This window comes from Cucurbita moschata, unplaced genomic scaffold (assembly GCF_002738365.1).
Source record: "Cucurbita moschata cultivar Rifu unplaced genomic scaffold, Cmos_1.0 Cmo_Scf00001, whole genome shotgun sequence".
Lineage (NCBI taxonomy): Eukaryota > Viridiplantae > Streptophyta > Magnoliopsida > Cucurbitales > Cucurbitaceae > Cucurbita > Cucurbita moschata.
This window is the reverse complement of record NW_019268517.1, coordinates 10,281,828-10,295,666: the sequence shown is the minus strand read 5'-3', so window position 1 is coordinate 10,295,666 and position 13,839 is coordinate 10,281,828. Positions and strand designations below refer to the sequence as shown.

General features: G+C 39.4%; 3 protein-coding genes across 3 annotated transcripts in view; 2 read left to right on the top strand and 1 right to left on the bottom strand.

The window, feature by feature from the left end:
• The first annotated feature begins 89 nt into the window (after positions 1-89).
• Positions 90-4,980, top strand: LOC111446939 (vacuolar-sorting receptor 1). The gene is made up of 12 exons (XM_023085875.1): positions 90-631; positions 1,272-1,964; positions 2,146-2,234; positions 2,352-2,421; positions 2,510-2,593; positions 2,732-2,808; positions 2,911-2,992; positions 3,281-3,363; positions 3,466-3,532; positions 3,893-4,021; positions 4,193-4,299; positions 4,479-4,980. Exons 1-12 carry the CDS (start codon positions 334-336, stop codon positions 4,575-4,577), a joined length of 1,878 nt encoding a protein of 625 aa, XP_022941643.1. The 5' UTR covers positions 90-333; the 3' UTR covers positions 4,578-4,980.
• A 1,020-nt stretch (positions 4,981-6,000) lies between these two features.
• LOC111446924 (probable LRR receptor-like serine/threonine-protein kinase IRK) lies at positions 6,001-10,104 on the top strand. The gene is made up of 2 exons (XM_023085855.1): positions 6,001-7,770; positions 8,530-10,104. The coding sequence occupies exons 1-2, from the start codon at positions 6,473-6,475 to the stop codon at positions 9,968-9,970; spliced, it is 2,739 nt and encodes a 912-aa protein (XP_022941623.1). The 5' UTR covers positions 6,001-6,472; the 3' UTR covers positions 9,971-10,104.
• A 1,801-nt stretch (positions 10,105-11,905) lies between these two features.
• Positions 11,906-13,839, bottom strand: part of LOC111446930 — a 6,237-nt gene continuing 4,303 nt past the window's right edge. Inside the window, exons 3-4 of the mRNA XM_023085863.1 lie at positions 13,214-13,329; positions 11,906-12,782 (exon numbers count right to left, since the gene is read on the bottom strand). Coding sequence (XP_022941631.1) covers positions 12,336-12,782; positions 13,214-13,329 — 563 coding nt within the window. The 3' untranslated portion in view covers positions 11,906-12,335. The remainder of the gene's footprint in view (positions 12,783-13,213; positions 13,330-13,839) is intronic.

The following is a 13,839-nucleotide window of genomic DNA, read 5'->3' as shown; positions in this document are numbered from 1 at the left end:
AAAAAAAAAAAAAAAAAAAAAAAAAAAAAAAAAAAAAAAAAAAAAAAAAAAAAAAAAAAGGAAAAATCTGAAACTGTTTGTTACTTACGAAGTAAGGTACCGTCGATCTTCTAGACTTGCCTTCTGCATTAGAAGAGGATTTCAGAATCAAATCGTTACACGTCTTCGACCACCATTTCTTCAACCTCCACGTCTGACTTTCTTGGCTGCCCATCGCTCATTCCAAAGCCCTAGTTTTCGATTATTTCTTCCATACCTTGAGAACTCACTTTTACAATTCTAGCTTCATCGGCGAAGTTCACTCAATATTCACCCATTTTCTTCTGCGATCTAATGATGAAGGGAAAACCAAGTGTTTTTCTCTCCGTTTGTTTCCTTCTTTGCGTCTCTTGTTTCGGTAGATTCGTTGTCGAGAAGAACAGCTTGAAGGTAACATACCCAGATTCTATCAAGGGTGTTTATGAATGTGCGATTGGGAATTTTGGGGTTCCTGAATATGGAGGCACCATGACTGGCATCGTGCATTATCCTAAAGCTAATCAGAAGGCGTGCAAGAGCTTTGATGATGTCGGTATCTCTTTCAAGTCCAAACCTGGAAGTCTCCCTACTTTCGTTCTCGCCGATCGAGGAGGTTAACCTTCTCGACTTGAATTCTGTTATGTCCTCTCGGTTGTATTTTCTGTCTGATTCTTTAATTAATATGAACTTTCTTTGCCAAAAAAAGGAAAATGCAAAGAATGAATTTCGCAGTTGTTGGTTTCTTCCTGTAGGCGAGTTTTCCAATTCTGTATTCGTATTGAATGGCAGGAGCTGAAATTCCGCACAATTTTCTTCCAATCGGTATTTTGGTTCAAGGGAATTAGTGCCTTAGTATTATATGGGTATAGTGGTCACTTAAAGGGCTTTAGTGTTGGTTATGCTCTCAATGTACATATCCAATTTAGGTTTGCTTATCCTAGTGTTGTTGCTGGTATATGTGCATGTGTCCATCCAAGTTACCAATATCTCATATAAATGCCCAAATGGGGCACATAATTTCACCAAGATATCTTTAAACCATTTGGCTCGTTGACAAGTCGGTTCTGAAACTAGAGATACGAGTTCTAAACTTAATATTTGTTAATGTTCTCTGGAAGGAAATGTGTGTTATTTGTTTCAGTATGTAAGAATGTTCTTTCTCTTAATTCAAAATTTACTATCTCTGCATTCCTGTCTTGCTCTTATTCGATAATTTCGTTCTTAATTGAGGAATATGTTGGCCTTTGCTTTAGATTGTTACTTCACCCTGAAGGCGTGGAATGCACAAAACGGTGGAGCTGCAGCAATTCTTGTTGCAGATGATAGACTCGAACCCTTAATCACCATGGATTCTCCCGAAGAGGCGAAAGCAGATGCCAATTACCTAAAAGACATTACCATTCCTTCTGCTCTTATTAGCAAAAGTTTGGGGGATGAGATCAAGAAAGCTCTATCTAACGGGGAGATGGTTAATATAAATCTTGATTGGACAGAAGCTCTTCCACATCCTGATGATCGTGTTGAATATGAATTTTGGACAAATAGCAATGATGAGTGTGGGGCAAAGTGTGATAGTCAGATTGAGTTTGTGAAAAACTTCAAAGGAGTAGCTCAGACCCTTGAGCAGAAAGGGTACACTCAATTTACTCCCCATTATATAACTTGGTATTGCCCGGATGCTTTTACTCTGAGTAAACAATGCAAAACTCAATGCATCAATCATGGGAGATACTGTGCACCGGATCCTGAGCAGGATTTCAGTAAAGGATATGATGGAAAGGATGTAGTCGTTCAAAATCTACGCCAAATTTGTTTCTTTAAAGTTGCTAATGAATCTGGAAAGCCTTGGCTGTGGTGGGACTTTGTCACTGACTTTTCAATTCGTTGTCCCATGAAAGAAAAGAAGTACAACGAGGAATGTGCCAATGAAGTTATTAAATCCTTTGGTAGGTTCACTGTTGAATATTTGTTTGGAATTCAATGAAGTTTTTACTTAGTTGGAGCTACCAAAATCTTTCAATTTCTTCATCCCTTTGATCTCTACAAAATAGAGGTTGTTGTGTTTGATTTATGTTACCACACTGGACCATCTCTAACGTGCTTACTTTGGTTGACTTGGCTATAAAGGAATCGATCTTAACAAGATTAAAGACTGCATTGGAGATCCAGAGGCAGATGTGGAAAACCCAATACTTAAAGCTGAACAGGATGCACAGGTGGAGTTTTGAATCCATGGCCTTTTCCCCCTTCATCATTTTCTATACTTGCGTCTTTCTTCCTTGGTATTTTTCTCCCTAGACTCGATGTTACACTTTAAACTGTTTTGCCCTCAGATTGGTAGGGGCTCCCGTGGCGATGTTACCATATTGCCGACTCTTGTTATAAATAACAGACAGTATAGAGGTTTGAGGGAATTTCCTGTTGTCTTCGCAAATTTTGACCAAATGTTTCTGCAATGTACGTATTTATCCATCTTGTTTCCTTGATTTAGGCAAGCTGGACAAAGGAGCAGTTTTGAAGGGCATTTGTTCTGGATTTCAGGAGACGACAGAGCCTGCAATTTGTTTAACTGAAGGTCCTAGCTGACTGCAATTTGTTCTGAGTGTTTTCAAGTAGAATTTTGGATTTTCTTGCTAATATTTCTCAAATGGAATTACGTTAGAGTATGAAGTCATGGAGATGACTATTATTTCCTAACTTATCTTTTTTGCAGACGTGGAAACAAATGAGTGTTTGACAAACAATGGTGGTTGCTGGTTCGATAAGGAAGCAAATATTTCTGCATGCAGGGTATTGCATTTTTCAAAAATCTATTTGTATTGATTTTCTTGTAACTTTAATTTTGTACATGTATATATTTAATGAGTTATATCTAATGCACCTGCAATTTAGGATACATTTCGGGGAAGAGTTTGTGAATGTCCTACTGTTGGAGGTGTGAAGTTTGTTGGTGATGGCTACACTCATTGTGAAGGTAAGTTATCTGGAGACTGTGCAAGTCAAAATGAAGATGGTGCCATCAAATTTATCAAAGTCCTTTTGCTTCACCAATTTATCATAACTAGCAATTAATAATTACAACTTTGTGTTAAACTCCGATGTCAATATGAGTGATGGATTCTGTTGGCAGTTAATAGTTTAAAGTTCTTGGGATCATAGATATTTGCCCAAATGGAGAAAGACCCACCATATGTGCCTTTTTTCTTTTTCGAATATTTTCTTTCCTTAATTACTCAAGTGTCTGCCTGCTTAATTTTCACAGCTTCAGGAGCTTTACGCTGTGAAATAAATAATGGGGGTTGTTGGAAGGGCACCCATGATGGCAAAACTTACTCTGCATGCTCTGTAAGTTTACTGGTCTTATGTACCATATAATTCTCAGCGTTTTCCTGAACTAGAATAAAATGGATTAACCAGAAGTACTTCTATTTTTCATGAATTGGTCAGGATGACCATACAAAGGGCTGCAAGTGTCCTCCAGGATTCAAAGGTGATGGAGTCCACACGTGTGAAGGTACCCGACGATGTCTTATTTATCCACAACCTTCATTTATTAATCATTTTTAAAGTGAGAGGAATGGTTCAGCATTTCTTCAACTTGCATTGTTTTAGCCTCTTTGATTTCTCAAGATAATGACAGGCAATTAATAATCGAATTGGATATATTTGGATGTGGTCCTCCCCCCTTTTAGTTTTTTCCATAATGAGGCGCGCTAGAGGTGAAATTTGTCGATCTCGTTTCAACAACCCAGCTACCTATCTTGTCTGTGTGTCAGTAGTATGTCCATGGATTGAAAAGATGATAGGATGCTTGTTAATTTTATGTGTTTCTGAAGTAAGTCACATGTTTTTCATGGTTTTATTTGCTTGCCAGATGTGGATGAGTGCAAGGAGAAGCTAGCATGCCAGTGCCCAGAGTGCAAGTGTAAGAATACATGGGGCAGTTATGAATGCAGTTGCAGAAATGGTTTACTGTATATGCACGAACACGATACATGTATAGGTATCATTGAAATACCTTTTACTTCGGTTATCGTTCAAGCCGTAGTAGGACATCACGCTCTTACTTGACATCTTTTATCCATTATATCTGTTTTTGAATGTCTATCAGTCGCCCTATACATACATTTGAGGAATAATTTCATTCTTATCTGCATGGATAAAAAATCTGTAGGTAACATTGGGAGCACTGTGACAAGCTGGAGCGTTGTTAAGATTGTTATCCTTGTGTTAGCCATCACTGGGATCGCGGGATATGCAATTTACAAATACAGAATCCGGGTACTGTTCTTTATTTATTTCTTTTGTAGTTCGTTGATTGCATCTTTGATGTTTACATATTCCTGTTAAGAATCATCCACTGATGCTAGTAAAATCATAGTAAAAGCTGTACGTAAATTGTAAGAATAAGTGTGTATTTTTGACTTCATCACCTTCATATTTTCATTTTAAAATTGCAGAGGTATATGGATTCGGAGATACGGGCCATCATGGCTCAATATATGCCCTTGGACAACCAAGGAGAGACTGGTAGTCACGTTGCCCGTGGGGGCGTATGATATAGTGACTTCATTGAAAGATTCAGCTTTTGGACCATTGTGGAGCTGAGACTACTTCATGAAACGTGTGAGGTTCGAAGCTGATGGCATCTTAGGTTGATGCAGCAGCATGTCGGTTGGTTGTAAATTATGTGTAGCTAAGCTTTAGCTGAGGTTTATATAGTATAGTTCTGTTGCCATATGTGAACTATTGCAGATTCTATCTATCCTTTTTCTTCCCTCCCACGTCTGAAAACACCTGTGATCACAAAACAGGAGCCTATAATGTATTTTATTTGTGTGTCGTTCTTGAGCGTTCAATGGGACGGGTGTGAGGATCGAGATCGGATGAAGTTTAGTATTTCTGTACTACCTACTCCTTTTCTTCATAATTTAACACATCACCCAGGTTCTCTTTTTTGCATCACCGGTAAGATATATGTTGGTGATAGTGATCTTTTTCTCTTTCAGGGACAGACAACCTTTCTAACTGGATTGAGGGATCTCTTGCTTTCTGGAGCATATTTGCTCGGGCCTGTTTTGGGGGATAAAGCGCATAACACTTCGGGTTCTCCTAAGTTCTGTTCTGCTCTCCAAATGTTCATTTGAAAGGTCAATAATTCGAATTTCACTCCAACAAAGAAAAAAAAAAGAAAAGAAAAGATTTAGATTGAAACATAAAAATGATTGTTCATTTGAAAGGTCAATCGATGGTGTTCGGTTTAGAATATTTTTGTTTCTTAGTTTGGGATGCATACATTTGTGTGAGAAATAAATTATGAAATACATAGATTTGTGAGCAGCCTAGGTTTGGGAAGCATGAAAAAAAAAAAAAAAAAACTCAGATTTTCAAAGATGCGCCATGTACGCCACTCACTCATGTGTCATGTGCAAGCTAAGCATCCTTGCATAGCCCGAGATATGAGAAGACTTCTGAGAGCTTTGAAATTTTTAATATGACATTGGAAGGAGAGATGTTCAGTGTGGAAACTTCGATGCCAAAACAAAACAACTTCTCATACACTTCCATTGTTGCTGCGAAAACCCTTATGAACATCAATCTCATGCCTACTTCGTCCAAATTTGGGTCACATTTTTGTGTACTTCTGTATGACTTGTAATTTTCTGACTGCAAGCCCTCCAATCAGACAAAAAGTTTCAAACTTTGAACAAATTCCTTCACCTTCTCCATTCCAGTCCTCCCATGGCTATGGCTGCTGCAGCTTAGACCGTTATAATTACCGTCAAAGCCCACCGTTAATAAATATTGTTCGCTTTGACCCGTTATGTATGCTGTCGACCTCACAGTTTTAAAACGCGTATGCTACTCCACTCTTACAAGAGTGTTTTGTTTCCCACTCGTTGGCTAGCTCTGATACCATTTGTAACGGTCTAAGCCTACCTCTAATAATATTGTTCGCTTTAACCCATTACATATAGTAGCCGTCAGCCCCGCGATACTGTACCAAAACACCATGGGATTATCCAAAGTCTGGTTTGACCATGATGCAAACTGTCACACTCTGTTCTACTTCACTTTCCCCATTGGCATTGGAAAAGCTTTCAAACGCCTTGCTTTTCTCTCTTTGGCAGACACTCCAAAAAGACAACCCAGACAGTATCATTCTCGTTATAATTATTATCATTTCCTCTTCCCTCTCTCATTCTCTCTATTTAACGCTTCTCCCACCACTTTTTTCTCACAATCTTTACCCATTTCGCCCTTTGCTGGTCGGAGTGTTCATGTGAGTGAGTATCATTCCATCCCCTTCCTCTTTTCTTCCACAATTCTCCATCAACACCTAACTCACAAAAACAAAAGTGGGTTTGCTTCTTTCACCTTTGTTCTCTTTGTCCCACACTCCAAAATCCATTCTTTTTTCATGGAGAATTAGCATTTCCTTGCAAAAAACAACATGATTTTCAAACTATTTCTCCTTCTTCTCTTAGCTCCTGCTGCTGTTCATTGTTTAGACACTGTTTTCAACGATGATGTTCTTGGGTTGATAGTCTTCAAAGCTGGCCTTCAAGATCCATTGGGTAAACTCATATCATGGAATGAAGAAGATGATACCCCCTGCAATTGGTTTGGTATCAAATGCAATCCTAAAACCAATAGGGTCTCTGAGATTGTTCTTGATGGCTTCTCTTTGTCTGGCCACATCGATCGTGGGCTTCTCAGGTTACAGTTCCTTCAGATTCTCTCACTTTCCAACAACAATTTCACTGGCCCAATCAACTCTGCTCTTGCTCATCTTACAAGCTTACAAGTTCTTGATTTGAGTGACAACAGTTTATCAGGATCCATCCCTGAACAGCTCTTCCTGCAATGTGGATCAATAAGAGTCATTTCCTTTGCCAGAAACAATCTCACAGGACAAATCCCACAATCCTTAACCTCTTGCTTTTCTCTAGAGATTCTAAACTTTTCATCAAATCATTTATCTGGGAAATTGCCATCTGGGTTATGGTATTTGAGAGGGATTCAATCACTAGATTTCTCAAACAACTTGCTTGAAGGGCAGATTCCTTCTGGGATTCAAAGTTTATATGATTTGAGATTGGTTAACTTACAGAAGAATCGTTTTTCTGGAAGGGTTCCTGAGGATATTGGTGGCTGTTTGTTTTTGAAATCAATTGATTTTAGTGATAACATCCTTTCTGGTGGGCTACCAGAGTCAATGCAGATGCTTAGTTCTTGCAGTTATTTGAATTTACGAGGGAATTCTCTGATGGGTGAAGTTCCTCGTTGGGTTGGAGAGCTTAAAAATCTTGAGATTTTGGATCTTTCTGCTAATAACTTCTCTGGTAAAGTGCCAAGTTCAATAGGAAATCTTCAATTGTTGAAGAAGTTTAATGTTTCTATGAACAATTTTACTGGAAACTTGCCTGAATCCATGGCGGATTGTAAGAATCTTTTGAGTATTGATGCTAGCCATAATCATTTGAATGGGTATCTCCCATCTAATGTTGGAGAGCTTAGGAACTTGCTGTTGCTGAATTTATCAAGAAACCATCTCGTGGGTTCTGTTCCTGGTAGTATTGGTGAGCTGAAATCAGTATATGTTCTTGACTTCAGTGATAATCAATTGAATGGAAGTGTTCCTGTTGAAATTGGAGGAGCTGTCTCACTCAAGGAGTTGTGGCTGGAGAAGAACTTACTCACTGGGGAAATTCCTATCTCCATTGACAAATGCTCGTTGTTAACATCATTGTAAGCTCTCTCTCTCTTTCCATTAACAACACTTCCTTTTCATAATCTACTTTTTTTGGATCAATAAGTGAAATTTGGAGCTATATGTCGTGTGTTTACGTGAAAACACTACGGTTGGGGAGGAGAACGAAGCATTCTTATAAGGGTGTGATTTTTTTCTTAATAGACGTATTTTAAGAACCTTGAGGGGAAGCCCGAAAGGGAAAGTCCAAAGAGGACAATATCTGTTAGCGGTGGGCTTGAGCTATTACAAATGATATCAGAGCTAGATATTGGGCAATGTGTCAGCAAGGAGGCTAAGCCCAGAAGGGGAGTGGACACGAGGCGGTGTGGCAGCAAGGACACTGGGCCTCGAAGGGGGGTGGATTGTGAGATCCCACATCGGTTGAGGAGGAGAATGAAACATTTCTTATAAGGGTGTGAACGTGTTTTGAAACTTTGAGAGAAAACTCAAAGATGACAATATCTACTTGCGGTGGGCTTGAGCTGTTACAAATGGTATTAGAGCCATACATCGGGCGGTATGCCAGCGAGGACGCTGGCCCCCAAGTGGGTGGATTGTGAGATCGCACATCGGTTGGAAATGTGAACGGGACATTCTTTATAAGAGTGTCGAAACCTCTCCCTAGTAGACGCGTTTTTAAAACCTTAAGGGGAAGCTCGAAAGGAAAAGCTCTGAAAGAGGACACGCTCACTGTTCTTAGTACTTTCTAGCTTGCTTCTGACAATAAATTTACTGATGTGTTATGAATAATGCAGGATGGTTTCTCACAACAACCTCACAGGCACAATTCCTGCTGCTCTTGCAAATCTCTCCGACCTTCAAAACGTAGACTTGTCTTTCAACAAACTCACTGGAAGCCTGCCCAAGGAGCTCACTAATCTTTCCCACCTCCTATCCTTTAACATCTCCCACAATCACCTTAATGGAGAGCTCCCAGCTGGGGGCTTCTTCAACACCATATCTCCCTTCTCCATTTCACATAACCCATCTCTTTGTGGTGCTGTCGTCAACCGGTCCTGCCCCTCCGTCCACCCGAAACCAATCGTCCTGAACCCGAACTCCTCCGATACCAACGCCAATTCCCCCTCCCACAAGCATCACCATGAGATAATACTAAGCATATCATCCATCATTGCTATTGGTGCAGCTTCGTTTATCTTACTTGGTGTGGTAGCTGTGAGTATCCTTAACATCCGTGCAAGGTCCTCACAGGCACGTTCTGCTGCTCTTGCATTATCTGCTGGGGAGGATTTTAACTGCTCCCCAAAAACTAACCCAGACTATGGAAAGCTAGTCATGTTTTCAGGAGATGCAGAGTTTGTGTTTGGTGCTCAAGCATTGTTGAATAAGGATTGCGAGCTCGGTCGAGGCGGATTTGGAGTTGTTTACAGAACGGCGCTTCGAGACGGTTGTTTAGTTGCAATCAAGAAGCTAACTGTCACAAGCTTGATCAAGTCCCAAGAGGATTTTGAGAGTGAAGTGAAGAAGCTGGGGCAGATCAGGCATCATAATCTGGTGGCACTTGAAGGGTATTACTGGACAACCTCCTTGCAGCTACTTATCTATGAACATGTCCAAAATGGAAGCTTGTATAAACATCTACACGACCGAACGAGCGACGATTGCTTGTCGTGGCAGCAGAGGTTCAAGATTGTTCTTGGGATGGCCAAAGGGTTGGCTTATTTGCACCAGAATGATATAATTCATTACAATTTGAAGTCAACCAATGTCTTGATAGACAGTTCTGGGACACCAAAAGTGGGGGACTATGGCTTGGCAAGGCTGCTGCCAATGTTGGACCGTTGCATCTTAAGCAGCAAAATCCAAAGTGCTTTGGGCTATATGGCTCCAGAGTTCGCCTGCAAAACAGTAACTATAACCGAGAAATGTGATGTTTATGGGTTTGGCATCTTGGTTTTGGAAGTGGTGACAGGAAAAAGACCTGTGGAGTACATGGAAGATGATGTTATAGTGCTCTGTGATATGGTGAGGGCAGCTTTGGACGATGGCACGGTCGAGCGATGTGTCGATGAGAGGCTTCAATCGAACTTCCGTGTCGAGGAGGCCGTTCCTGTAATGAAACTTGGTTTGATATGTGCTTCTCAAGTGCCATCTAACAGGCCAGATATGAATGAGGTTGTCAATATATTAGAGATGATCCAATCCCCATGTGAAGCTGAGGAGGGCTTGGAATGAAATCTGGAGAGTTGAATGTTATCTTTCCATTTCAATGAGTTTGATTTACATGGTTTCATTGTAAACTTGTTTGTAGCTGTTTTGTTCATTTCCTTAAAGTGCCACTATACCACATTCATTTTCACCGTGAAACATTACACACGCTTACTTCTAACACCCTTTTGCATAAATCTAATTAGAGGTGGATTTGAACGACTCGCGATCATTTTCATATCACTTTTGTTCATAACGGTAGAATCAATTATGCTGGAAGCAAAAGTATTCCATTCTTTTAATGCATTTCTCGTCTTTTGGAAGATTTAGGAATGAGATTCTGATTTACATAAATGATATAGTCATAGTATGCACTTTGCACTATTCCTAAATCTTCTAAAAGACGAGAAATGCATTAAAAGAATGGAATACTTTGACTTCTATCATATTTGATTCTATCGTTATGAACAAAAGTGGTATGAAAATCATTGTCGGTGGTTCGCATCCACTTTTAAGTAAAGGGTTCAAAGGATACATGGACGAGAGCGAACCAGATTCAGAAAAGTAAAACAAAATGTGAATGCTCTTCTCCCTATCAGTCGAGCTGCTTCGCTCGTGTACGAGAAGGCTCTTTGGCATCACCCAAATTGGAGTTCGGTAGATTTTCTATTAAAAAGAAAAAGAAAAGGAGAGAATTAGTTAAAGGAAACGAAAGAGATTAGTCTTGAGTGGAGGGAGATGAAAAGAAGCAAAGAAAAGTAATGTTTTGCTTTATTTAAGTTCACCTGTGATTGAGATGTGGGCTTTGGAGTGGCATCTTTAGGAGCAGCTCTCACTGCATCTGTTGTTGCGATGCTAATGATACAACCAACTCATTCTCTCACACTTTCACAGCAAAGCTTCCTTTGGCAGCCATGTTTAATAATTAAAACTTAGACGTCAAGTGTTTAGATAATTAAATGATTGTAGACCTGACATCCCTACTCAACTGTGAACCCCATTCATTCCTATTCAAATTCAAATGCCTTTGATATAATCAATACCCCCATTCACATGCGGGTCCTCCCTTCAAAATGGTAATGCCTTTTCCTTCTTCAATATCATGTCAGGGACCCATTTTTGTTTTGATTTCTTAATGCAGAGGCAATGAAATGTTCAACTTAAAGAAATGTTCACTAAAATCATGGTAGGAGTTATTATGTATCATTATAATCCATAAAATCATGTTAGGAGTTGTTTTGTATCCAAACTAAGGCGTAATTATAACGGCCTAAGTTCACCGCTACCTTTTCAGGGCTTTTCCTCAAAGTTTTAACATGCGTTTTCTTCTCCAACCAATGTGGGATCTCACAATTCACTCTTTAGGGAGCCCAACATCCTCGTTGGTGCACCGCCCGGTGTCTGGCTCTAATACCACCATTTGTAACAGCCTAAACTCACTGCTAACAGATATTATCCTCTTTTGACTTTTTCTTCGAGTTTTAAAATGCGTCTAGTAGGGAGAGATTTCTACACCCTCCACACCCTTATAAGAAATGGTTCGTTCTCCACCCTCCACACCTTTATAAGGGATGGTTCGTTCTCATCTCCAACTAATAAGTATCATAAAAGGAACCTTCCACGAGTGAAGGAGTAGAGGAGAAATGGTAATGCATATCCATATAACTATAAAACAAGAGATTTTGGAAAGCATCCAGAGAGCAGCTGAAACAATCAACGCAGTTTATTTAGAAAATGAGAATTAATAAGCAAAAAAGAAGGAACAACTTTATAAGAGCATAACGAAGGAAACAGAATTATTACATCAGCCTTCCTCTCTGCTCTTTTGCTTCAGTGAGAGACAAGACCCCAATTGCACAGCTAACCCCGACATTCATCTAAAAGGAAAAACCACGCGAAGGTAAGATTCAGGCGTGACAATTCATGAGAGGTAATGCTCCCTGGTCATCAATACAAAAAATGTAATCCAGAAGAGTGTGCATTGTGTTATTTACGGTTCTCTTGGCAAGGTCTTGTAATGGCAGACACCATCATAATTTTACATGAACATTTATATATTGTAAGCTATCATGTAAAAATATGGGAACTCTATTCTTAAAGTAGGAATTCAAAAAAGGAAAAAGGAAAAAGGAAAAGGCATAAAGAGACATGCATTCTACATCCCACCAAAACAAGCCCAAAAACTTGTATGGACCAGATCGGCTATTATGGCTTCTGACAGAGGATGAGATAGCTACAAATTCTATAATCTAATCAGAAATGGGAGGAAGGTTTACATTCAACCAGGGAATGACCTCAGTGGTAACATTATGTGCTTCACATTGTCCCCTTTCATGGTTGCTTGATTGTCGAGGGACCAGAAAGTTTTGTTCTCTTATGGTTGCTTGATTAACTAAACATCCCAATCATTCTCCCACCCATCTTTGTTGGGTCTAGCAGTAAGGCCATTAGCTGAAATGCTTCCAATATGGCGCCCTCCTGGCGATTTCACAGCGTTTTCTTCATCCCAGTCATCATCCCAACCCTGATCCCAACCTTCAGCAGTTTCAACTTTGACAGCGGAGGAAGATTCTGGCAGTGCCATTTCAAGCTCTTGATATGGGATACCACCTGCTTGTCTCCTCCTAAGCTTGAAGCAAGCCCAGGACCCCCCAAAGATTAGGACTGCAAGAATTAAGAAGTAAGCACCGTTGACTGGTGTTACTAGCTGGTCAAATGAAGGGAGATGCAGAAAAAGGTCTTCTCCAGAAACAAGAGGGCTTGTGTAAAGCACACATTCCCCATTTCCAGCATCTAATACTAATTTCATGTCTTTTAAGGTCGTCAGTGGAATGGTGATCTGAAAAATAATAGAACAGAGAAGGACTGTAACGAATGGAAAAACAACTGGAACTAACATAGAATGGAACTTGTCCTAATAATCTCACAGGACATACGCACAATTAGAATGAATGAATTCAACAACCTGACCACAAAAAATGAGCCATCACAAAATTTTGATAAATAAGCTAAACCATTAAAATGTAGGGATTTTTCTTTGAACGGTTGGAGATGCAGACTTCATTTGAGAAGTGGAAAAACAAAATTTTTTAACGATGCAGCTTTTACCTGGAAGTCTAATTGAATACATCAACTCAACTGTGGTAAAGAAATTTGAAAAAAGTTACAAACAGCATTCCCAAAAAATGAAGAAATAAAGAAACAATGGTAGTATAACATAAGGCCTAGCTGAAATTCGGGACAAAATAGGTTGAAATTACAAGCCCATACCCTTTTTGAATGATGTTTTAAAATCTTAAGCCCCTTGAAAAAGTTTCCTCCAGTAACATTCACATCTAGCGTATCTTCTCCTTTGTTCAGGACTAGAACAGCCAAATCTTTGGACTCTTCAACAAGGAAAAAGAAATAAATATAAGGTTATTTTCATTGAGCATTAATATTAAACATATCAGAAATTAAGCAACGTCAGTCAGTTTAAGAAACTCATCGACTCAACCCAAAAGTTACAAAGTGGTAAAAGCCATTCGGTTCCACCAAGTGAACATGCATAAAAGAAACCCTCATAACATAGACATGAGGTCTCAATATTCAACCACTTAATCAAAAACTCGGGTTATGGGGCCAGTCCCAGGTTTCCTACAGAAATAAGCATTAATTTAGAGGACATAATTTGGAAGTAGAAATTGCATTTCCTTCAATAGAATCATGTAAGAAATAAAATTCATAAACCAAAACAACGGGATACTAGCACCTGAAGGGACTCTGCTTCAGTCACTTTAGTCAGACAAGAACGGACCGCAAGTTTGCTTAGATGTTATCCGAAAACAGACGTTCTAAAATGTGGTTCAGAAAAAAAAAAAAAAAAAAAAAAAAAAAAAAAAAAAAAAAAAAAAAAA

Bases quoted from the DNA above. Each gene is read 5' to 3' on its own strand.
- LOC111446924 (XM_023085855.1), top strand. From the start codon at position 6,473: ATGATTTTCAAACTATTTCTCCTTCTTCTCTTAGCTCCTGCTGCTGTT. The intron at 7,771-8,529 runs GTAAGCTCTCTC...TGAATAATGCAG, and splicing joins TGCTCGTTGTTAACATCATT to GATGGTTTCTCACAACAACC.
- LOC111446939 (XM_023085875.1), top strand. From the start codon at position 334: ATGATGAAGGGAAAACCAAGTGTTTTTCTCTCCGTTTGTTTCCTTCTT. The intron at 1,965-2,145 runs GTAGGTTCACTG...TTGGCTATAAAG, and splicing joins TGAAGTTATTAAATCCTTTG to GAATCGATCTTAACAAGATT. The intron at 2,993-3,280 runs GTAAGTTATCTG...TAATTTTCACAG, and splicing joins TGGCTACACTCATTGTGAAG to CTTCAGGAGCTTTACGCTGT.